This window comes from Aythya fuligula, chromosome 9, assembly GCF_009819795.1.
Source record: "Aythya fuligula isolate bAytFul2 chromosome 9, bAytFul2.pri, whole genome shotgun sequence".
In the NCBI taxonomy this organism is placed as follows: Eukaryota; Metazoa; Chordata; class Aves; order Anseriformes; family Anatidae; genus Aythya; species Aythya fuligula.
Genome location: NC_045567.1, coordinates 21176422 through 21200320, shown reverse-complemented (window position 1 = coordinate 21200320; position 23899 = coordinate 21176422). Strand labels below are relative to the sequence as shown.

The 23899-nt window shown below is 42.9% G+C and overlaps 1 protein-coding gene across 1 annotated transcript in view; it reads left to right on the top strand.

The window, feature by feature from the left end:
- Positions 1–23899, top strand: part of FNDC3B (fibronectin type III domain containing 3B) — a 172880-nt gene that overhangs the window by 62461 nt on the left and 86520 nt on the right. The window contains exon 4 of the mRNA XM_032193066.1: positions 16350–16426. Coding sequence (XP_032048957.1) covers positions 16350–16426 — 77 coding nt within the window. The remainder of the gene's footprint in view (positions 1–16349; positions 16427–23899) is intronic.

The following is a 23899-nucleotide window of genomic DNA, read 5'->3' as shown; positions in this document are numbered from 1 at the left end:
CAGAAAAGACTTCTGGAAGGGGTTTTAGGATAACCCCAAAGAAAGATTCACTGGCAAATCTCAGCAGATGCTCGCCGTTTCCACGTCTTGCGGGATGGTTTCTGTGTGTGCGGGGTCTGCTGGTGCCATGGGATGGGCAGAGCTTGGGGCCTCCTGGGTGTATTTTCAGGCTGGTATGTAGCAGAGCATGGTCTGTAAGATGAGCTTCACTCATTCTATAAAACAAATTCCTACAGCATCAGTCAAGTTGTGTTTGATTTATTCCAGTGTGGTCGGTCCCCAGATGGTAGAGCATGGTTCCCTAAAGCCCCCAAATTATCTGATTATAGCGATTTTAATGCTGATCATGAGTAGCAGTGGTACAAAGTATCCAACTATACTGTTGGGAGCTTAAAAAGCTCTTTCTTAATACGCTTTCTTAATGGCAGCCTTAAAATTTAATAAAGCAAAAACAATTTAACCATTCAAAGATGAAGGCAGGCCAGGTAATTTTTATCCAATGGACTTCGTTAAATAATTGTGCGGTGTTTGATTGTATCAACAGTGACGTGCCAGATTTAGGAGCTCTTGTTAATGGCATCAAGTATTTAACAGCCATGCTTTCAAGAGAAAAGCTGCTTTACCCTTGGCGTTGCCTATATAAGAGAAAAAACTAATTGGTAGCAGGATTAAGCTTCCAAAAATGAAGTCTCAATTTTTTTTTTTTTTTACAAGACTTGCTTGGTACTCTTACGGATTTCTATTTTTTTTACGTAAATAATTTACACAGTATTAATAAGTGTTGAAACAAATTGTGGCAGAAACCATTTCCAGGTGTTGTCTACCTGGTAGGCTCTGCATTCTTTTCATGCTTGGTGCATTCATAAGGAAAGTGCTGCCGTGAAGCGGAGTAATTAACAGGGCATAACTCACTTAACAGAAGCGAGTAGACACCGTGGATTGTGTAAACTCTGTGGGTTGGTTAATATGATACATTTTGTACTGTTTATGTCTTTGGTTTTTATTTTTGTATTTTTAAAAAGACCTTCTAAATAATGCTTCCAATGCCCGTGTTCAGCATTAAAACTAAATGATGTTTAAAAGCTAGACCATAAAATCAGAGCAACGGAGGTTAGATGGATCTCCAAGGCCGGGTGGTCCAGCCGCCTCCATAAGGCTGGTCTGACTGGAGCAGGTTGTCCAGGGGCTTCTCCAGCTGAGTCCTGAACACCTCGAGGGATGCCCTGTTACAGCATTTGATCACCCTCGTGATAAAAATGCTTTTCTTTACGTCTCATTACGATTCCCTATGTTGCAATTGTGTGTGCTGCCTCCTATTGTGTTGCTGTGCACCTCTAGAAAGGGTCTGCCTCTGTCTACTCTGAGTCCTCACTATCCTCCATAGAAAGGGATTTTCTTTTAGTTACGAAAGCTATTTCATACACCTGGACAAAGGCACAGCTTGTAGTTAAACGCTGGTTGTATTTCCTTGAAGACCTTGCTGAAGGCATACATCACAAACTCCCTGTTCTGCAGGCTGGGGTCAGAACGTAGGTGGTTTTCCCTTCCAGGTACGGATATTTCTGTCTGTAAATATTCACAACTTCCATTCAATAATATTTTTTTTAGTGTTTCCACCTAGAAGCATTGTGTGCTTTTTTTCATGTTCTCAAACTCTTCATGTGGCAAGTCAAATTCAGATGTCTACACAGGATGGAGTTCTTGTGATGAGCTTGCACAAGTTTTTGCTGTTGTGCATCATTTGGAGGAGCAGGTAGGGGCGGTGGCTGCCCTGGGGAGGCTGCTACTTGTGGCTGTGGAGGATGAACGTGAAGGTTTCCAAAGGTTCACCAAGCGTCACGTACCTTTCAAGAGACTGCACCATTCTTTTAATCAAGCTGTGCTGATAGCTTCCATCCCGAAGATGCAGGACTTTGGACAAAGTCCAGCTGTGTGTGGCCTGCGTCCCACTTGACCCCCAGGGCTTGTCCACATCTCTGCAGAGGAATAAGTTTCAGTGTGTGCATGAAATCTGGCTCTGTCTAGTAGCAGGAGGTTACTGGTGGAAACAGAATGAAAAAAAGCACTGCCATGGCCTCACTCTTAGAGTTCTGCAGAAAACGTGTAAAATGTTTGTGACTTCACTCAACAGCACTGGCTTGATAAACCGAGCCTAGAGGAATGCTTCAGAGCCCGCATCCAGAGGGAGAACTTGGGCTTCCAGAGCTAACACTGCACTTCTGGGACTCAGTGTTTTTAAGTTACAATTAGGATGTGTAATTCCATACTCACAGGATGCTGAGCGTGCCCTGTGAGTCGCTCAGGTTTCCAGAGTCTGAGAGTTACATGTGTTAAGCATCTTGCTGGATCAGGCTAATTGTATATATTTATGTAAGTAGATTGACAGGTTCACTTAGCATGCTAAAAATAATGAGGCTGCCTTAATTTATTCAGCAGGAAACTTGATGTTCCTTTTCAAAAGAAGGGCAATGATTTTGTTTAAAAAAGAACTGTGACGGCGTGTTATTACTTGTGGGTATGTTTTTATAAGTCTGAGTTGTGCAGCTTGCAACTTTTCTTTAGATCACTTACATCCTTTATCCAGGCACTGGAAGGTATGTGCCGTCTTGGATTCTGTATTGGAATTCCCCCAAATAAATTTCACCCAGTAATTTCAAACAATTTATAGTATCTTTCCTGCTTTGAATGTTGCTTTCCTATTGTTCTTTGTTAAGCAGCTCTTGCCTGTAAACCCAGAGTCAGTTTTATCTCAGTAGATTATCGCATACGTGTGCCTGGACCACACATCACTTCGTGGCAGTATGTGTATGGTAAATGACACGGCTTCCTCCTCTGCCCTCTCTCTTCGTTTGGGAAAGAAATTTTGCGTTTCTGAGCGGTTTTTGAAAGCCGTTTTTTTGGAGATGGGGCATTAGGCAGTTGATTTTAGCACGTTCTTTTTAACCAGGCACTGACTTCTGGGATCTCAGCATCTTTGCAGGGATGAAGAACAGTTCGATACAAGACACTATTGACTCCTGTGCTAAAAATGTGGCCTCAGGTTCTGAGAATTTGACATCTCCAGGGCCAAAAAAGATCACTCAGTGCTGCCAGAGTTCTCTTCTTTCATATGCAAAGCTCCTTTCTTACTTGAAGCCAGTAGCACCTAGGTGCAGATGACAGATAATTTAGGTGTTTGCGTATGCATCTAAGTGCCCAGATCTGCCCTAGAGTAAATTCTTAGTGTTCAGTGTTGAGGTATGTTAATCTAGGCTCGGTGCCTAGCACAACTTCACATTTGGAAAAGAGGTGAGTTAAACGGGATGGAAAAAGATATCAGGAGGAGAGGAACTAGGTAACCTTGCCTGCGAGGCAGGTTATTAATGCAGAATCATTTGGATTTTTGCCACCTTTCCCGTTTCCATCCAGTTGTGTGATAATGAAGGGCTTTTCCCAGAATTACTTTCTGTTTAACGTCAGTGTGGAGATTAAAGGTATTTGGTTCCCGTTGGGTTAGTAAGCCTAAATCCAGACCTTGAGGTTAGGTCAATTAAGATCCTGTAGAGGAAAAATCAGCTCTCTACTTGGTAATCTACCCAACACCCTCAGATTTCAAGTTTAAATAAAATGCTGCCTCTGCTACAAATGATGTCAGTATAGCCTGAGGTTTGTTTAAGCAGAAAGCTGAAGTCAGCTTGAACCAAACTTGGCAAAAGTGGGCTGTTTTCTTCATGTGGATGGTTTGAATAATGTTCCAGAATTTCTGTGGTATAATTTTGTTGCATTTTATGCTTAGAGAGACCCCGACCCCCCTCATTTAGAGAGCGCTCTTTGGTTGGGCTTCATTTTCAGGCTTCTGGTGAGTGGTATATTATTGCACTGTAAATAGAGACTTTTTCCATGCGTACAAGGGAAAGTACTCTCCTAATGCTCATGGAGCTCAGCTTCCTGCTGGGCACTGTGGAGGGCTGTACCTGTGAGAAGCTGCCAGCGTGCGATCTTGGGAATTAGGAGACTAATGCAAAAATCCCACAAGTTTAAGGCTCCCACTTACCTTCCCCTCCCACTCATCTTCACTCCGTACAATGCCTTTTGAAGGTTTAGAGAGGGAATTTGTCCCTTCCATTGAATATGGGCACGTCAAGGAATTCATTAGGACATGCACTGGCGTGTACACGGCTTTGGGTCCTCTCTGCTTCTGCTCTTGGTTTCCCATCCCCAACCTCTTCTCCCCTGTGGTCCGTTTGCCCTGTAGCTGTGCCCTGCTGTCCCTGCTGTAAGCCTGGCATGCTTGCAGGCTAATCCAGGGAGGGTGACGGAGTCTGTTTGTTTTCCAGTCTGTTTGATGCTTGATTTTTATTTGCTGCTTTAGAAACATTAAAAAAAAACATAGTCTTAAGAAGCAGATGAGCACCCACAGACAGATTTGCAATATCGTCCCGAAGTTTAGGCTGCTCAGCATGCACTTAAATACAATTCCATGGAATTTCCTCTCTGTTTTTCAGCTTTTTAATATTTTTTTGGATCCAATTCTAAAGCCGAGAGAAAAGAGCGAGCTTTTTTTTTTTTTTTCTTTTTTTCTTTTCTTTCTCAAGCTGCTGTGCCCGTTGACTCCGAAGCACGGCACAAAGGCAGTTTTGTTCGGGACCAAACCTGCTGGGGCGCGAGCGGCGGGCCGGCGGTGCTGCTTGCCGCGGTGGCAGGAGCGCCGCTGTTTGCTGAGCGGATGGCTGTGCTTGCTGTCCAAACACCGCGCTGTTTGCCAACGTCGAGCATATTGCAGCCTCTGTGAGGCACTCCATCGCGGCCTGAATAGCTCCTCTTGTGCTCGGGCTTTCTGAATACAAGGGAGAGAAATATTTCTTTCAGCCTTCTGCCGTCGCAGAAAGCCTTCAGTGACCAGATGAGGATCTCGCTCTTGGTTCTTAGCGCAGGGCTTCAGAAAGGGAAGGAAGTGGAAAAGAAGGGACAGGATTTCTACCATTTGTTGCCGTGTTTTTAAATTTAACCTTTTTTTTTTTTTTTAGTATAAAATGTTGCTATATCTACAACTTCTTGGAAAAAAAAAAAAGTACGTTTTCAGTATACCATTCAGTTTATTCTGAAAATTGTTTGCTGTCACTAACAAGTCAATTCTAAGTCTTTTCTAAGCCTCGAAAAAATAATTCTTTTCATCTTCTAACCCTTTGTTTGTAGTTTGTAATCATATTCTTGTATTGGAAAACTTACAACAATAACGTGTGATTCTCCAGCAGAATTTGCACAAACTGCTCTGTTACCTGGGAAGGTTCATCTAATGATAGAAGACTTTATGCAAGTGTAACTTTATCCAACTCCTATTCCACCGGAGTACAGCTAACTTGCTGACAGGTATGATAAGACTTGGTTGAACTGACCAGCTGCAGGGCTTGGTGTTGTCAGGCTCTTTGCAGCACAAGGAGAATTTTACCCGTGCTCCTCGCCCTCCCCCAAGAAAAGCTCTCCCGTTCCCTAACTATATTTATATCCAACCTAGATAAACGGGGATTATAAGTCCTTTAATTGCACTGCTCATCTATTTTTGTTTCCAAAACGCTTCACAAGCAATTTTGCAATTCCAAAGTGAGAGCTTTCTGTATGGGAGGAAAAGCTGGTACTAAGAGCACGAGTTGCTGCAAGTCAAAAATACTTCTTAAATTGAAATGAAAAATCTTGAGCTTGCACAGTTCCGCTCGGGACTTTGCAGTGTGCACACGCTATGGAAGAAGTAACAAGAAAGTGTTTGTTACTGGGCTTTTGTGCAGAGGGCAGGGAGGAAGGGCTGGGCTGCGACAGCTCCCCTGTTCTATACCCACAGCTCCTGCTCCAGGCAGTATTGACATAAGCTGTAGTCAATCATTGATGGTGAGAAAACTTGAAGAATGAGCCACATCCGAGTGTTTGTCAGCTCTTCACGGTATATTATTAATTGTAGGTGGAAGTTGATTCATTCTCTGAGGTTTGAATAGCTTACTGCTCTATAAGATGCTGATAAAATGCCTTGATAAGGTGCCCGGTTCTATAACATACCCATAAATGGCTCTGGTTAGTAGTGGAGTATAGTATGAAATTTGTTTTCACTTAAAGTGGATGAGTCAAATGGCGGTAGCAGTTTTTACAAAGCGATCCCTTTTTAATGCTCAAAAATCATTTAAATGAAACGGGGCAATAAGGTTTATGTTTTAATCAGTTGGTTCATCAAGGCTGCTGTGCTGGATGCAGCCCTTGACCTCACTGGCACAGGTTCTCCTGCAGCCACAAGGACCAAAGCTGCGATGCAGAATTTTACATTTTAGATATATATGTATATATATTTAATAATGCACTATATACATTCTGAGCTGCCACTTCCCTCCCTTTATGCCTCTGAGAAAGCTATAGTATTGAGTTTGGGCATTTCACTTACTCTGATACTGGAGATTTTAGATGTGGACAACGGAGATGAAGAGCTTAATCCTACCCTGTTCTGTCATCTGGTGCGCTTGGGATTGTTTACCTGGGGACACAGGAAAATAAGAATTCAAGGCTTATGCTGATGCTTGTTTTTGGAAGGTTGTAATGCAGTCATTGGCCTGGAGGCATGCTTTAAAAGACTACTCAGCTACGTGCTCCTTGCACCAGCTCAGCTTTGAGATAAGAAAGGAAGTGAAAGCAAGGGGAGGACGACAGGGCCCTTCACACACAGCCTGGCAAGTCACAGCCTTCCCCTTCCCCATCCCCTTCCTTTTTCATAGGGTACTCTGCTTGAGGCTTCTCTGCTGCAGGTGTAGCTTGTTATTCAGCTTTTAATTCTTAATGAGCTGCTATTCCCGTTTCTTGTTGCTAACCAGTAAATACAACTTCTCTCATGACTTCTGCTTCACTTGTGTCCATGATGTGCACCTGGAAATGGGGATATTGCAAAGGGGCAGCACAAACTGATGGATGGTGGCAGGCGAGGGTTTCTTAGCATGCACTGGGTTTCCAGAGTTTGGCCGACAGCAGAGCTCCTGGAGAAAGCAGACCGCTGTGTTTGGGTTTCTCACTTAGCTGCTGTTACAGCTCTGCTCGGATTCGCATCCCTCACCCAAAGCTGTTGATGATTTTCCTTCTCTCCCCATGCGATAAAGCATGCGTGTCTGTGACAGGTGGGTATTAATTGCCACGCTTTTGATGAGTACATTAAACAGCGAGTTTAAAATGATTCACCAGAGTCCAGGATCCAGACTTGTCAGGAACAAAACTCGCCGTGGTTGTTGTTGGTGCTGTTCTGTCAGCACTGCCAGGGCTGAAGGATTGAACGTTGACGTTGGCTTTCGCTGTCTCCGTGATGCTGCTCGCTGTGGGTGGACAAGCAGAGAATAGCCATCACCTAATTGCTGCCTCGCTGGGGGCACAAGACACCACGGTATTGTTGGCTGGGTATTGGATCTGTTGCTGACTGTACAGTCATTCTGGAGTTGCCATGGAAATGTAATAATTATATTATGAATAATTGGAGCATCTTCTTTTGCTGCCGCAGAAAACTGATGTTGTATAATTATCATTATCTTTAATGAAAGTCGCACTCAAAGCTGATTGTTTAGCACTTGTAGAAACCTGTGACAGAACAAAACTTCCTGCAAGCGAATGCCACTTCGTAAATGTGCCAGAAAACTAACACAGGCACACACCCCCCAAAAAATCATTTACATCATTGGAATGTACTGAAAAGCTGTTGGAAAAGAGCAAAGGCAAAGTAATGCCCATAGCTGAACTTCCATCCCTTGTGATGCTCTCCTGGCTTGGTGTTTGTCCTTCTATAAATAAATAATCTCCATCGATACCAGGCAAATAGTGCTGTATGGTATGTAAATGGCAATGTTGTTAATGATTGGTGTAGAAATCAAACTGTTTTCATTCAACATCCGCTCCCTAATGGTGAGGCGAGGGGTTGCGTGGTGGGTGTACGGGTCTGGGGAAGTTCTCTGTGGGTGCAGCCAGAAGGTGTTGATCCTTCGCTGTTCAAAGCTGTGGCACTGCAGAAACTTGAAACGTGAGAGTTTTGATCCCAAAGGGAAGCCTGATGCTGAGTGGGGGCTCATCTTTTGTCTGGATTGCCCACAGTTTGTTGATGAGTTTCCCTGTCTTTGAATTCAGCTTCATGCTCTGCGTGTCTCAGACCGCCCTGCGAAGGGCAGGCTGCAGTTTTCCGTGCAACTTCTCTTCATCTCGCCCTGCTTGTGTTTCTAGCATAAAACAAATAGGTATGCAAAGGAAGAAAAAGGGCAGCAGATCTGAAGAGGACCTTTCTTCTCTAAATAGATCATGAGATACCCATTTCTGTGCCATAAGAGATCCCTTACCCATCTAAAAGTCCCAAGACTGGTTCAGTCTTAAGTGTTGTCTTATGACTTACACCGTGTCCTCGATTCGTGTCCAGTTGCGTTCCCACAGACTTCCTGTGTGACCCTGAACCAGTCGTTTCGTTCCTTTGTCTCAGTTTGACTCGTGGAGTGAGGAGAATAACAACCGCGCTCCACGCAGATGTTCGGGGAGAGCTCCGTGAGCCCTGCTGGGGGAGCTTGGGGCTGGGTCAAAGAAACGCTTTTGTGTTCCTGCTTCAGATGTCAGGACGTCATCTTGGGCTCATATTCATCACATAATGAATGTCCCTACAGTTTCAGGTTATTGTGTTGTGGCTTGTGTGCTAATGGATTAATTTCAGATGTTTTCAACGTAGTTGTTTCTTCTCTTTGTTTCCAAAGTAGTCCTAATTTATTTAACAGTATTTGCCATTCAAGCTAACTGATTTTAGACAGATGTTTGTCTCTTGTGTTTTAGTCTAGACATCTATGATTTACAATCTGTAACCCATCTGGTGAATTGCCATGGGAGTATGCTTATTTTCAATGCTTGAAGTATTGCAACATACTCTTTGCAAGTGTTTTTGCAGTAGCGGCTGATGAGCCAACCAGCAGAAAAGGTTTATTTTAGCAAAAGAATCTGACTTGTTTATTCGGATTAGGGCAGCAAAATGTTCTGGTTCTATTTAAAAAAAAAATCCACTCAAAAATATTAATTTGTCCCTAAATTGAAACTCTACAAGAATATATGGGCCAATTAAAAAAATAATAATAATAATAATAAAAAGGAACAAAGAAAACCCACCTGGGAATGTAGAATAGCAAGAGACCTGAAGAAGTCATCTTCACCAACTCTCTGTGGCAGAGTATGTATACTTGTCTAACCTTTTATGAACATTTTGATGATCTTTGTACTTCAAAAGCTTCTTGTTGTCACTGCTGCTGGCTCCTGCACCAGCGTGGGGTGGCTGCATGTGGACCAAGTGCTTGTCCCCAGGAGGACAAGTGGGACAGCCCTTCACGCTCAGGATGAGTATCTCAAAATAACAGCACACATTTCATGTTTGAAACATCAGCCATTTGATGTTTGGAAATTTAGTAATTCATACCTTTGTGAGGGATGAAAATGAATATTTGAACTAGCTTCCCCTTCAAATTTAGACGTGATACTGCCTCTGCATAGCAGCTTGGGGTAGTGCGGTAGCTTTAGGCACAGCATGTTCAGTGCAACTGATACGCTGGAGCTCATTTCTCGTTCTTATGAGTTACTTTAGTATTTCTAGAATATGCCCCAAATTAGAATACCACATCTGGGAGACACACACAGCAAAATTGTTGCATAGAAATCTCGTGATTCTTGCTTTAAAGAATAAAGTGCAGTTGTTTACCTACAAGTCTAACGTACTTGAGCCTCCCTCCGTGTGGAGCAGGTCAAGTGGCTAACACAGGTAAAATAAACCACTTCTAAGAGTCTCCAGTGTAAACAGCAAAGGTGCTGTCATGTAAATAAGCCAGAAAAAGCTCTGTGAGCTGTCTGCTTTTGGCACACGTTTCTGAGCATTTTAATTTGATATTTGGTTGAGTAAGTGTGTCTACACATGTTGAAAACAGCAGTCCAAGTCCTGTAAGATCCAAGTGCTATGCGTGTAGTTCATAGCTACATGATTCACTCTTTAATGGTAGTAACAATAATACACTGAAACTATGAGGGACCATTTTGTTTTTAAACTTGATTTTTGGTATGCTTCTGACAAATTAATTTGGTAATTTGCGTAGGGGGATGCGTAAAGGATTGTTATAATTTGTAACTCCTAATAGTCACAAGATTTAGAAAGCATATTGAGAAAAAAATAAAGGTGGGAGGAGGGGGCCATGGAAGTTGCAGAGGAGTTTAAGGAGTGTAGTTGCCCTACACAAAAGTATTCAACCTCCCCTGTTAATGTCTGTGTTTGCACGTACAGATTGAGGTAACTGTTCAATGGTTAAGCTGTGCAGATGCAGCAGGCTTCAGCCTGATATTAATTTTCGATGTTTCGCGCACATTTATTTGAAGTCATTTGATGTTGGATCCAAAATCCATGCACGCGAACAAGATCCCCTCTTCTGCCCCCTAATTAATCACGGAAAATTGTTTAGCAGCTTTGGCAATCTGAGAAATGCTACAAGCATGTACTAGGCAGCCTTTTATTCATCTCCTTAACTGCTGATGAGGTTGTCTTGAGAAAATGGACAAATACCTATGCATAAGCAGTTTGAAACTTCCTATATGCAGCTGCCTTTGTGTATGAGCCCCCTGGCGATGGCCAAACTCTGGGTGCTTTCACTAACCCTGCGTTTGATACTGGTCTTTCTGTACCTTCCCCTGCTCCACCTCCAGTAGGTTGAATGCAGCATAGCTGGGATTTTTCCGGCATTCCAGACCTCTCCAAAGGTTTTTGAACAGCTGTCATTTTACCCCCTCAGGCACTTAATCTTGTAAAAGCTGCTCCTTCTTTTGTCCCTAACGAGGAGTAGTTTCAGTCCACAAATTTGTTCTCATCTAGGAACAAAATATTCTGGTCTTGGTCACAGCAGACTTACGACCCCGTGTCTTAGTAACTTCAGCAGGCACATGGGAGTTGACTCTTCCACTGCCTTTAACCACATGTGAGTAGAGTAAGTAAATGGTACCACTATCTTCCTAAAACCCGTTATACCTATTTTAATGGATGAAAATGTTCATATCACAGCTGGAGGGCGTGCAGGGTTTCAGCCGTCACCGCCACGGCCTGGCAAGTAGCATCTATAGCATCCGAGCTAGCTCCTGGCTAGGAGGGGCTGCACCTCAAAGCTATGGTGATATTTATAGGTGGAAACTCTTGAGATGCTGCTTGAAAGGTGTAGGACTCTATAAAGGGATCTGACACGCTCGTGGCCACCTGTGCTTAGTGAGCAGGTTTGCTGTGTGGCCTGCAGGCCGGGCAGAGCGCTCAGCACCACTGCTGTGAGGGGGGGGACAGGCCTGTGGAGCTTGTTGTTTTCAGTGTCACCACCTGATTTGGGTGCTTTGAGAATAACCAAGTGGGAAGGGAAGCCGTGTGTGCCTGACAGTGAAAGGGAGCCTGTTTGTGCTTATTTCATTGAGGAAATTGTTCCGGAACAGCTGCTCGGCCATGTGAAAATGCAGAACCCTGGGTCCCTGCCAAGGGCAGCGAGGCCTGGGTCATTTGTTTTAGCAAAGCAGGCCAATTTGCCCTTTAATTATCTTTCCTTTTCATTCGGTCACAGCTCTTGCTCAACAGATTCACTTCCTGAGATGCACCCTGTGTGTTGAAAGTCACGGTACCAGTTTTGCTGTGAACATAGCGGTTTTCCATGGATTAATTATAACTGTTAAGCTCTATAAAATACAGGGAGGGCATTTACCTGCCTGGGTTTCATTTTCTGCTTAACGGGTGCAGTAGGTTCATTGTAGTAAAATGTAGAAGATTCTTCAATTTCAAAGTAAAGCCCTGCCCAAATTACTCTATCTCATATAGTTTCTGTGCTAATGTGGATGTTATAGGATGAAATTGTAGGTCAGTACATATTTGCTATAAACAGTGCTGAGATTTCGCTGAGCTGTTCATGAACTTCAGCTTTCAGTAATTGGTCAGGATGTGAACTTCATCCTGAATCCAGGAGGGGTTTGGGTCTTAGGAACAAGGTCTGCAGCATGGGCAGTGCAAACATCTAGTAAAACGTGGGGGCTGGAACTGGATGTGAATGATATTCTGCAGTGGACATGGTTTAGCAAGAGAGAAATTCAATGCATTTATCTGTAGCAGTCAGGAAAGGAAAACAGTGAAGTGCAATGACCTCTTTGCCCTATAATGTTGCGTGGAAAGGAAGAAACAGGCAAGATGCATTGCTACAGCCAGAGGAATTGAAATGACAGATTTTGGCTTCTGTAATTAAAAGAAGAAAACTAATTAAGCTAAAGAAACCTTTAATGTATCCATAAAAGGTCGCTCAGAAAAAAAGAGCAAAACAATACTGATTACAAAACTGCTTTTATACAAGAATTTTGCAAGTGTCGTGGACTGAAACTGAGGCTGTAGTTAGCCTTGAAAACCTTAGGGCAAAAATTCCTCAAGCAGATTGTGACATGATTCCCGAAAGAATCAAAAGGGACAAAAGAGCTGGCAGTCCCCATGGCAGAGCAGCCTCCTTGGCAGGGTCAGTACAAGGAAGAAAATTGAGGTAGACTTGGGTTCATCTGCAGCTTCATATAAAATGCCGCAGTACAAGAAGGAATAGAGTAATTGTTATTTTTGTTGTACTGGATGTGCAGCTGGTTTTTTCTTTTTTCTTTTTCCTTTTTTTTTTTTTTTAAGCCAGAGATTTGGTAAATGTTTTTGTCATCTAGAAATGGTCACAATATTTAGCTCCCACACCGCGAGCTGAGTGGCAGAGCAGCAGCGAGGAGGCAGCGTGTAGCTGTAGGAGGAGGACAGGCTCTCACCAAGGCATCAAACTATTAATTAGCTCTGCCACGCTATGAAGCTGAGTTGCTCTTGTGCTGTCCCTTGATTACAAATGTGCTGGGAAAATGAACCCTTGATGCTCTCACGGTTCGGGCGAAGCGTGCTCTGTCCCTGGCCTGGGGAGACTCCAGCGCCTGCAGCCCGCGAGCTGCCGAGCAGGGCAAGGGGTTCCTTGCACCTGCGTTTCGGAGGCAGCCAGCCCTCCAGCAGCTGGTGGAGGTGCTCTCTGTTTACGATGTTGGAGCTCAGAGTGGAATTTGGACTCTGGCTTTGTGAGCAGAGGTGGCCAAATCTCTTCTGGCTCGGTTTCATTGTGAACTCAGGAGACAGCCTTCGTTTGTTAACAGGCTCAAAAACTGTTAAAGCAAGCTCATTGCAGTGTACAGCACCCAGGTCAGAGCAGAATGACTTTTCCTCAGGTCAGTTAAAGTTTGTGTTGAACCATGAGCTTCAATTAAAACTTGCAAGGCTCTAAAATACCCTAGGGGAAACTTATATCCTTCCTATAACTAATTGAGGAACATCCTTTTCTAAATATTTACTTTTTAACAGTTAAACATATTAAACAAATTATAAATAAATAAAGCACCCTCACCACCACCACCACAAAAAATGGTTTGATTTTGTTTTAACGTTAAACGGGGAAGTGGGGAGTGGTCTCACTGCAAGAACAATCTTTAGTAATTCTGAGTCTTGTCGTGCCACAGAGATGGGCCCTGTATATTACGCACTGCCACTTGAAGTTGTTTTGATACCATTGATGAGAGAGATGAAATAATGTATGCTAAAGTCATTTGGCTAGCCTTGAAATCAAAGCACTGGAAACAAAACCTCACTGCAAATCACTAGGCTGTCATTCTTTTAAAACCTGTTATCCAAATGACTTTAACAGTTTGTGGGTCGTGCGCAAGGTTAAGGATCATCTTGCATGGTGCACGTTTTGATGATAAAACACAATCTTTTTTTATTGGAATGGAAGTGTTACAGTCAACAGTATCAGTGTGGGAGTTTGATTTCTTCCTGCCAGTAGATTGCTACTCCATATGAGCAATTGGCAAAAGATTTTGCAGGACAGATGATGAGCTGTGCCGAGTTAAGTGATTCTCAAGTTAGTTGTCGTATAGTGACTAGCTGATCTATACGTAGAAATTCCAAAACTCTTCCATTTTGGAATGTATTTCCAACGTATTTTTGAGAGAGACCAGCTAGGGCAGTGGTGACCATATGTAGACAGAATTTTGGTGTGGGCTTGAAACAGATTAAAGGCTTTATTCTCTTAGGTATTATCCACTTGTAGTAACATCTGAATTGTTCTACTTAAATGTTGGGTTCATTTTTTTCATCTTACGAAGATGCTTTTCTCTCAGTTTTTCAGGTTTGAGAAACCCCTGAGAAGGAATGGGTTGTGTAACAATGCTAATCATCCATCTCACCCATTCTCAGGCACGTTTCATCCTGAGGAACTGACCAGCACTTGATAATGTCGTGTGTTTTGAACTCCCATGACAAAGTGTTGTCTTGTGTGTGCCCATGTGGGCTGTTATGTGTGGCTGTGTATTGCCCAACTAACGGCGGCGTGAAACTTGGCAGTGTGTGGAACCAGAGGTTCAGAGGGAAGTATAAAAACGCATTCCTCAACAGAGATTTGTAAAGATTTTTTCTGATAGGAAAAATACATTTACTCAAATACTACTTCTGAAAAGCTCCCTCTGAACCAATTGTCACTTCATATTTTTTTATGGGTTTAAACAGAGCCATTTAACCGATAACTTCACCCCGCCAGTAATTGCTTGCTGCTCATGCTGTTGGTTTTTTCCATGCCTACTGAAATTGTTGACTACGGGAGCTTTATCTGGGGAGACAACATTGAAAGGGCTATAGAATGAGGTGGGAAAAAAAAGAAGAAGGAGTAATAAAGCCTTTTTTTCCTAGTGGGGCTGTAGTATGGGTGAAGTTCCCTACGTAGTTAAGTGCAGGAAAGCCTTAAGAGCAGCAGAACCACATGCTTGTAATGACTTCTGAAAGAATAAAAATATAAACTTCAGGAGTTTTCACGTGCTTAATACACTTGATAAATTATCATATTTCAAATGTAGTTGTGACTGGTAGAAACCATATGTGCTGATCAGGCTATAAATAACCGGGTAGAGAAAATGAGCCAGCATCAGAGAGATGCAAATGGCACAGGTGGGTTCCTGTGCGCAGCGTGTGCTTTGCGAGGGTGAGGAGAGAGCTGCTCGCTGTGCTGTGCACAGCCTGAAGACTACAAAGATACACGTGGATAGGGGACAGCTTCTCTGTCCTTTAATGCAGACTGGTTTTGCTGATACCAGAAAACAAGCCGTGGCTCGCTTTGTTTCTGGAGATTTCACTGGACCTGTCTGGGCGTTTGGAGCGGTCACTGCTGTGCTGATAGGCAAAGCCCCAGCCGTGACATCCCACATGTGGCTGGAGCCTCTTGGCTTCCTTTTCTAGAATAATTTGGAGATGCCTGATGTCCGAGAAGGACGTCCAAGAAGGTTGTGGTTTTTTTTTTTATAGTATTGGTCAAAACTAAAATTCCATTCACGGTTACAAAGCGCAGAGCTCTCCCTGAGCTCTTCTTAAGAGTTTGACCATGGATGTTTTCACAGGCTGTGGCAAATGCTAGATGAACGGATTAGTATAAACATTTGCATGCGTAATAAGAAAGTAATTAAATTAACTTTTCAAAACAGTAAATTCTCACAGCAAACATCTGTCTGGTGCTTGGGGGTTTCGTTTTATTGACTGTTCTGGGTGATGTTTCTGGTTTTAATGGCTAAATCAACCGGCAACTGAGTCAACTGTTTCCATTTTATCTGGACGCTTTCTTGTAGCTGTGAGGCTGTGTTTGCAAAGTTGAATGATTATGGCACTTGCTTTGTTATACTTGTACTCAGTGCCTCCAAAGGGAACTGGCACGCTCAGGGCTGGATTTCGGAGTGGAAACCATAAGCTTCTTGCTTGTATAACCACATTCCAAGGTTAGTCTGAATAGCTGAGATAATGAATTTGGTCTTTGTGCATTCTTAAATAGATAGATAGCTTTTCGCATATGTGATTTTTGGTACAATTGGACGCTTTCCTTGGGAGCTGCCTAATTCCAGGCCGCACAGTTTCTGCTTTGTTCTGAGCTTCCATGCCTTCAGCAAGAATAACTTAACCAGATTTCAATATAGGAATTGTGGGCTGCTAAAGGACATATTGTGTTACTGCTTAATGCAGTATAAGTTGATCAGTGGGTAATATAAAGCCTGTGTTTTAGCTGTTTTATGATGAAAATATTATTTCAGCAGAATATATGTTAAAGTCATTGAACAATGATCTTATTCTCAGTGTGATGGCACAAGGCATTTTCCACACACCAGAAATGACTGGAGCTGATCATTTTGTTATTGTAGGCTTCTAAAATAAATCTATTTTTAACCTTTTTTTTTTTTTTTAGCAATTGTGCAATTTCTTTTAACTGAAAAATAAATCTTTTTTTCTCCTTTTTTATTAGGGCCAGCGGAGGTTCCCATGATGTCACCCAATGGATCCATTCCCCCTATTCATGTGCCTCCCGGTTATATCTCACAGGTATGCTTCTGGAAGAATTAAAGTGTAGATAAAAGCAATAGCATTGATCATATAGAGAAGTCTACTTGGTTGAAGTGTAATTTAGAAATATTAGTGAAAGTTATACCTTTTCATAGTCTTCCTCTTTACTGACAGTACACACATATTTGAACACGAGCATACATGTGCATTTGCATACGCTATGTATGATCTAATTGTCTATTTTGTATTTATGGAAAAGAGGTGGAAAAAGCTTTTTACAAAGGTGTTAGGTTTTAGAGCTCTTGAGCAGCTACTTTAGATGACCTGATCATTTTTTCTCCTTTCATCTTCTGCAAAGCTTAGAGGCTTTCTATAGTTTAAAAAAAAAAAAAAAAAAAGCAGAGGAAGTGCAAATAATACAATAAGTCTGATCATTTTTTCGGTTTCATTGAGCTGTGTACTAGACCGAGAGTTTTATTAAAAATATGCAAAGCATTTCATATCTCATTGATGGATAACATAAGAGCTTTGGATGCATACATTTTGACATCTCGTTAAGCAGAAAATGTATGGTGTCCTGGAATCCCTTCCCCTCCCCAAGAAACATGTGAGGTTGTCTAATTCTGAAAAATTGTGGATGGCGTCATGCTGAAATCCCACAAAATACTGCAATCACTCTGTGGTATTTTAACTCGCCTCAGTGAAAACATGCCTCAAGTACGGAGGACGTTGTTAACCTTCTGTCTCTTAAAAAGCATAGCCTGAAAGGCTCAGCCGAAGGCTGGACCCTGGGCTAGGAGCAAGCACACGTAGGACAGCAGGGTGCCTGCTCCCAGCCTGCCCCTAGCTGGTTGCACCTTGAGACAGCATTTGCAATGCTTTTAGTGCTCGTCATGGGCTCACCTAATTTAACAGAGAGCCCACATTGTGCAGATATCCAAGGGACGACTACAGCGTATGAGAAATGCCGAAATTCTAAGAACCTCTGCAGGATTCCTAGAGTGCACCTCCATTTGAATGCATAGCTGGGAGATTGTCTTGTATTTTGGCTGCTCCTGGATGTTTGAGTAGCAGCTGCAAGAAGGAAGCATGGTTTTGCTTTGCTCTGTATCCAGCAGGTGGAAGGAGTGCTGCCCGGGGAAGCAGCTAAGTCACGCCATCCCTCCGGAGGTCTTCAAAAAATGTGTAGATGTAGAGCTTAGTGACATGGTGACTTGGCAGTGCTAGGTTAAAGGTTGGACTAGGTGATCTTAGAGGTGGAACAGTGAAATTGTGTTTACTCCCCGTGCGTGTTTCATAGCACATGGGGCTCCTCTTCAGAGTGGTGCCTACAACAACGTACAGGACTTGTACTGCAGGCTGACTTCTCTGTTCCTCATGTTTTAATAGATGAGAACCCATTTGGTTTTATTTTTTAAAGGATTTGCTCTTCCTATGAAATAACTTTAACACCTTTTTGTTATTAAAGTGCTTAGACCTCTCAGTTCCTGTACTAAGACAAGTGGCTGAGTATGGCTGAAATGCTTTCAACCACGCGATCGAAGTCTTACAGCTGTACCTTTGTCTGAACTTGGTTCCTCTTGTCTGCTTTTTGTGATTCACCCTAATAGTCCCACTAAATAAACCTTTAAGTAGTTTCTTAACCAATAAAAAAAAAAAAGCCTCCTTTGGAAAAAAGAAATCCATGTAACTGGAAATATGCTGTAAAGTTTAGGAGAAAACTGTATTTGGTGCTTTTCAGCAGCAGAGTGCATGTTCTGCTGTGTGGAGAGTGAACCTCTTGCCTTTCAGATTGCTTCATATTAAATAATAGTTGAAAGTGTGTAGTAATCAAATTAGTTCTTATTGTAATAAAATCTTCGTGCCTTATTTGCTCTTGTTGCTTTGTTGTCTCATAGTTTAAAGCACCATTTCATGATGAACAATAAGAGCACAACTTCAATTTAGAGTGGCATGGGAAAGGCTATAAAAAAGCAAATTAAAGCTCTCTGAGATATGAATCAAAACACGTTTGATTTTTAGTTTGATTTGTCCCCAAAGCGTGTAGGCAGAAAGCAGATACCCCAGCGGAGAAGTAGCAGTGCTATTCAGAAAAGACATGAAATCTTTTTTCCGTTTTGCTATGCCAAGCCTGTTTGAACTGTGAGCATTAGCCTTAAATTTTATATTAGTTAGAATGATACATCGGTACCTCTTTGGTACTGTGGAAGTGATCAGCAAAGGGAGCTGGCAGGAGGCTGCGTGCCCTGCGAGATCAGCTCTGTCGGAAGCTGGCGGAAATGGAGATCGATTCTATTTCTAGACTTCAAGGACCATATTAGTAGTCATGATTGGAAGCTGGGTTTGATGAAGTTACGGAGATGTTTTTGATGATGAGGCTTTGCCAGGGTGGAAAAAAACAGTAGAAAGCAAATACACACACCCCATACAGATCTTCCATGGGATGGTTTTTCTTTCAAAGGCAGGCAAAGTGCAGCCACTTACTCTGCATTTGCTTTTGAGCAAAGCTCTGTGCACCTCAGGCAGGTATGAACTATGGTATCAGAGTGGATATCTCTGCAAATATTTGTCGCATAAGGGTTAATAAAATGCAGAAGAGAAAAAGTTCCCTACTGTGCTGTAGGTAGACAGTATTGCTGCTGTACAAGTCAGTCGTGGAAGCTGGCAATGTAGAGAAATTTGTATTAAATTAGTGCGACATCAACGACTTTGGCTGTAGCTGTTGAATTGTGGAAGAGAAGGGAGCAACTCCTATGGCATGCCAGGAGCTGGGCACAAGCTCCTAATCCCAGGCCTGGCTCTGAGCTGCGGATGGAGCTGCTTCCCTGCTGCACGGCGAGGCAGGCAGGGAGCAAGCCCTGTGCTGGGACGTGGGTGTGAGGCTGCCTTCCCTCGGGCTGGCGGCCCAGTGCCTCCTCCTGGCTCCCGGGGCACTCCGGCCTCCCCACATCAGCACAGACCAAAGGTTAAGGTCATCATTTGGATGCTGAGCATCCAAATTTGGGGACATCCTCCTGCATTTTTATTTCTGCTTTTCACGGTGTGTGTTAGGGAGGAGGGAAGGGGGATTTGGGGTGTTCTGATGGGAACTTGAAAAATGGAAATATCATATCAAAAGCCATGATCGTGAACTTGCTTGCTTAGGGCTATTGGCTGAGGACTGCTCGCACTTAAGTAAATCTGGAGTAATTCCACGGAGTTTGAGGAATTACTCATATGTAGTTGGACATGAAAAGTTGGCATGAAACTCCACTTTTGGTTTTATTTACGGAGTTGTTAATATGCAGTCTCCGCCGCAGATATTTTAAGGCTAAAGCACTCAGGGAGTGATCCGAGTGTGAAGTGTGCACAGTGCTGATAAGGCTGCTCTGGTCAGGAGGCAGCGCCGGGGTCGCATGGGCTCCACTGCGCAGCTCGAGCCATCGTCCTGCGGCTCGGCATTCCTGCATCGAGCACACGGCATTGATGGAAGCAGACCGTGACTTCTAGAAGGAGGGAAGTCTTTAAATGACATTTGAAGTGGTAGAAAATCCATCACAACCTCAGGATTTGGTTTCTGGTAAATTCTCACGTGGTGCTTAGGGGCATGGTTTAGCGGCTGATATTGGTGGCAGGGGGATGGTTGGACCAGATGGTCTTGGAGGGCTTTTCCAACCTTAATGATTCACTGATTCTCTGCACTGGGAAGTATTCTCATCCAAACTGAATTCATCTAGCATAAGCTTTTAGCCACAGGCTCTGTTTCTGTATGGCTTAGTGCTCACAGAGCTGCTCTTTGTATGTTGGGGGCTGCGATCAGTCGAGTCACCCTTGAACAAGATGATCCTCGCTAACACTGAACCTCAGGAGGGTTTTGCAGATCTCATACTTAACACAGCGAGCCATAAAGAGATGAGCCTTTTCAGTTCAAGACTACTGGCCCTGGAAATGTGTATCATTCTAGATTTAAAATATGCTAGTGTTTTTTCCATTGTTATGGATGTTTGCCCATGCTTTCCAAGTTGAAGGTGCAGATGTAACGCTGGTGTTTGTACTCAATGGATGACAAAGGTAGCGACGCCAAACTTGTCGGAACTGGCATGATCTTGGATTGGCATCCTTAAAAAATTAAGTGAATAAATAAATTGTTGACATCTGAGTTCCTTGCAGATGAGCTCATTCTGTACTGTTTTCTGGTACAGATTGATTTATGAGCGAAGGTTCAACTTAGTTTATGAAATTCCCGAAGTACTGGTCATGGTCCGCCCAGTGGCCATGCTCCAGATGTCCTTGCTGAAGCTTGCACACTAGGTTTAATGAAATAAGAATAGTTTTTTGAAAGGCAGTGGAGATGTATTCCATATTGCTGCACTGTGCCCGTTCAGTCGATGTGTGCATTACAGAAGACGATGATTGTATTCCTTTAACCAGAATTTAGGAAAACACCGGTACAGCTTACCTTTACAAAATGAACCTGCCTGTATGTTTCCGGGGGATGTAACACTAAGTTTCAGTGAAGAAAAGTAGAGAACGTGGAGGAGTGATATACTTAGAAGATGTGAATTATCTCATTTAGATGGAGTTTACATTGCTACGGTGAGATATTTAATGTAAAACAAATAATATTAAAAATACTATCCTCAAAACACGGCAACCAACAGGGGAGGCAACTTTATTGTGTAGGAGAGATGTTCATCCAGGTTCTCCTTAAAGATCATGCACCCAACTTAGTAATTAGGCTTCTGAAAATATGGCAATAACCGCACAGAACTACACTATAATAGTACTTTCATTGAAGTGGCGTGCCTGTTACACCAGCAAGCACAAAAAGAATAATTGCAAAAGACAATTTAACTAGTAACTGTTTGAAGAACACAAAATAATGACAATTTGGCTCTAAGTGCCAAATGCTCAGAAATACTTGCTTTCTGTAGATGCAAACTGCTAAAATTAATACTAACAATTACTTTGAATACTGCAGTTATATCTGGAGACCTCAGCATTGCTTCTGGGCACTGACTTAGAGGCAGCTTGGTAGGCAGTGTGTTTCCTGACAAATTTATGGTCTTCATGACACCGTTTGAAGCAGATGCAAAGAACTGCAAATTTCTTCTTTAAGTAGCAAAGTTTTAAGCCCTCTGCTAAGTTATGTTATTTACGTTAATAGTTGAAAACTCATTTACTCTGTATTTGATAAATGGAAAAAGTGTCATCTCCCAGAATGGTGCTGCTAAAATTTACACACTGCAGGTTTTATAAATCAAGAGGTATCTGCATTCTTAACCAGTCCTGGTTTTCTAGTTACTTAATGCATATAAAACCTAATCCATTGGATTGCCAGTTTTATGACCTGTTAAGGACAGAATATCATATTTAAAGGTTGAATGCGAATCTTCAGAAATTTACATATCTATCTATAAATCCTAGTTTAGAGAGGAAATGTCCTGTAGGGCAAGGAAATAAAGTAGCTTCTTGCAAGATCCCCTGTGTCTCTGTGTTCACTGGAACACATGCACATGAAGTAATAAGCATGCCGTAAGCATTTGTGGCCTGGAGGAAACAAAAGACATCAGTCTCTCAGCTTCTTGACGAAAGTCATTTGGAAGGCTGGCTCATCCCCGGCTCTCTGGCTTTTCTCTCACTGCTGCTGATGTTCTGCAGCTTCAGCAGCAGCAGAATTTCATCAAAAAGGCCATCAAAGAGGCTTTGAGGCTTCCTCCCTGCTTTCTAGAAGATACTTCAGGAAGAGAAATTATAATAATTCAAGTATCGGTTTACATGAGGTACTGCTACACAGTACAGGCTTTCTGTCTAAGTCTGCTTTTTAACATATTCATCTTTCATCTAGGTCACAGAATCCATATGTAGTCTGCTCTAGATGCACAGATAGGGGCTTGAACCTCTCTGGAACACCGAAATCATCTCTGGGGCTTAGCCTGGTGCAAGCCAGGACGAAAACTTCACAGGTCAGAATGCAGGAACTGTGCTATCTCAGCTAAGTTAGGAGATGATGAAAGTCTGAGAGGGTTTCTGCATTTTCATACAGAGTCTTAAATAAATTGCTTTACTTTTCAGTAAGTACAGATTGCCCCATTCTCTGAATTGGAGTGCAGCCCCGATACATGGACGAGGGCAGTGGAGGTTGAGCAGAACCTGGTAAGGGAGATCAGAGGCCTGAAAACTCAGCGGGCAAAATGGAGTGCTGGTCTGTCACTGGCATTCAGCTGTCTTTTGAGGACTCTTCAGCATCTTTGAAATTTAAAGCTAGGAGATGACAAATTGCTAGCTTAGGTTGTAAAGTTAGAAGTTAGGAAAAGTACTTTAAGCTAAACAATTCCTATTCTGGTTATTCGGCATAGCGAGCAACGCATTTTTTAATGTGAAACATCAATTACAAGTGACTGAATGGCTTTCTGGAGAAAATTTCCTTCTGTAAGGAAGCCAGCTAGCCCTCAGAGTGTCCATGTCTGTGGTCTCAGCCCGTAGCTGACCGGCATAAATTCACATAGCCCTGGGACACAACAGGCGTCAGTGAAGAACTGGGTCAGCTAATGCTGGTTGAGTCTTACCCTGTGCAAATTGCTCAGATGATGCCTGAGACATGGGCTTGTGTTTGCTGGAGCATTGCTGCTCACGGCTCTGGCACTGTGTATTAAACAAGGCTCGTCACCCTGCAAGAGTCAGCAGAAACAATTGTGTGCCCATGCCACGATTGCTTCAGCTCAGGGTATATCAGCGTAAATGATTTCTTGTGGTTTCGGCTAAGACACGATGACGTTACTGGAGTCAGTGGGGCGTGGGAATCCTTCACAGGTTTTCTTCTGCTGATGCGGCTGGCGAGGTTGGATGTCTCCAGCAAATGTGGTGGCAAACGGCTGAAAGTGGCAGCATCTTCTGGCAGATGCTTAAAATGTGCTAGACTTCCCCTGCCAAAACCTTAGCATGGGTTGTCTTCATCAACACGTCAGCAAGCTTTGTTCTTTGCCCTTTTGTCTGTGCTGCCAATGATGGGACCCTAAGGTGTGCCGTTCACTTCTCTCACACATCCCATACGTTATTTATTCCCCGTGTGTCATCAATCAGTTTAGAAAAAACATTTTGTGACCAGCCTGTTGGTTGTCTGAAACTAGAGTATTGCTTCCTTCATGTTTTTCTACCTTATGCGTTTCTACACATGGAATCAAAGTAATATTAACTGTTCTATGTGGCTGTATTGTGAAGTTCCAGAAATGGCAGAGGTTTTTTTGAATAAGCTTCAAGAAAAGCTTGGCTCGTAGGTCTGGACCGAAATTGGGCTGGTTGACTGTTCTCCAGAAATACAGCTCTGGAAAAAATATAAGCTGAAAAACTATTTTCAGCCTAAGCACATTTCCACCTTCCTACATCTGTTTTTACATGCTTTGACTATGGTCTTCGGGGCCAAGCTATGCATATTTGAGGGTAGATTTGCATGGACATATAGACGAGCTCTCTAGCAGAAGAAAACTTCTACCCTGTGGTTTGCTTTTAACAGATACCTGTTGTGAACAGCGC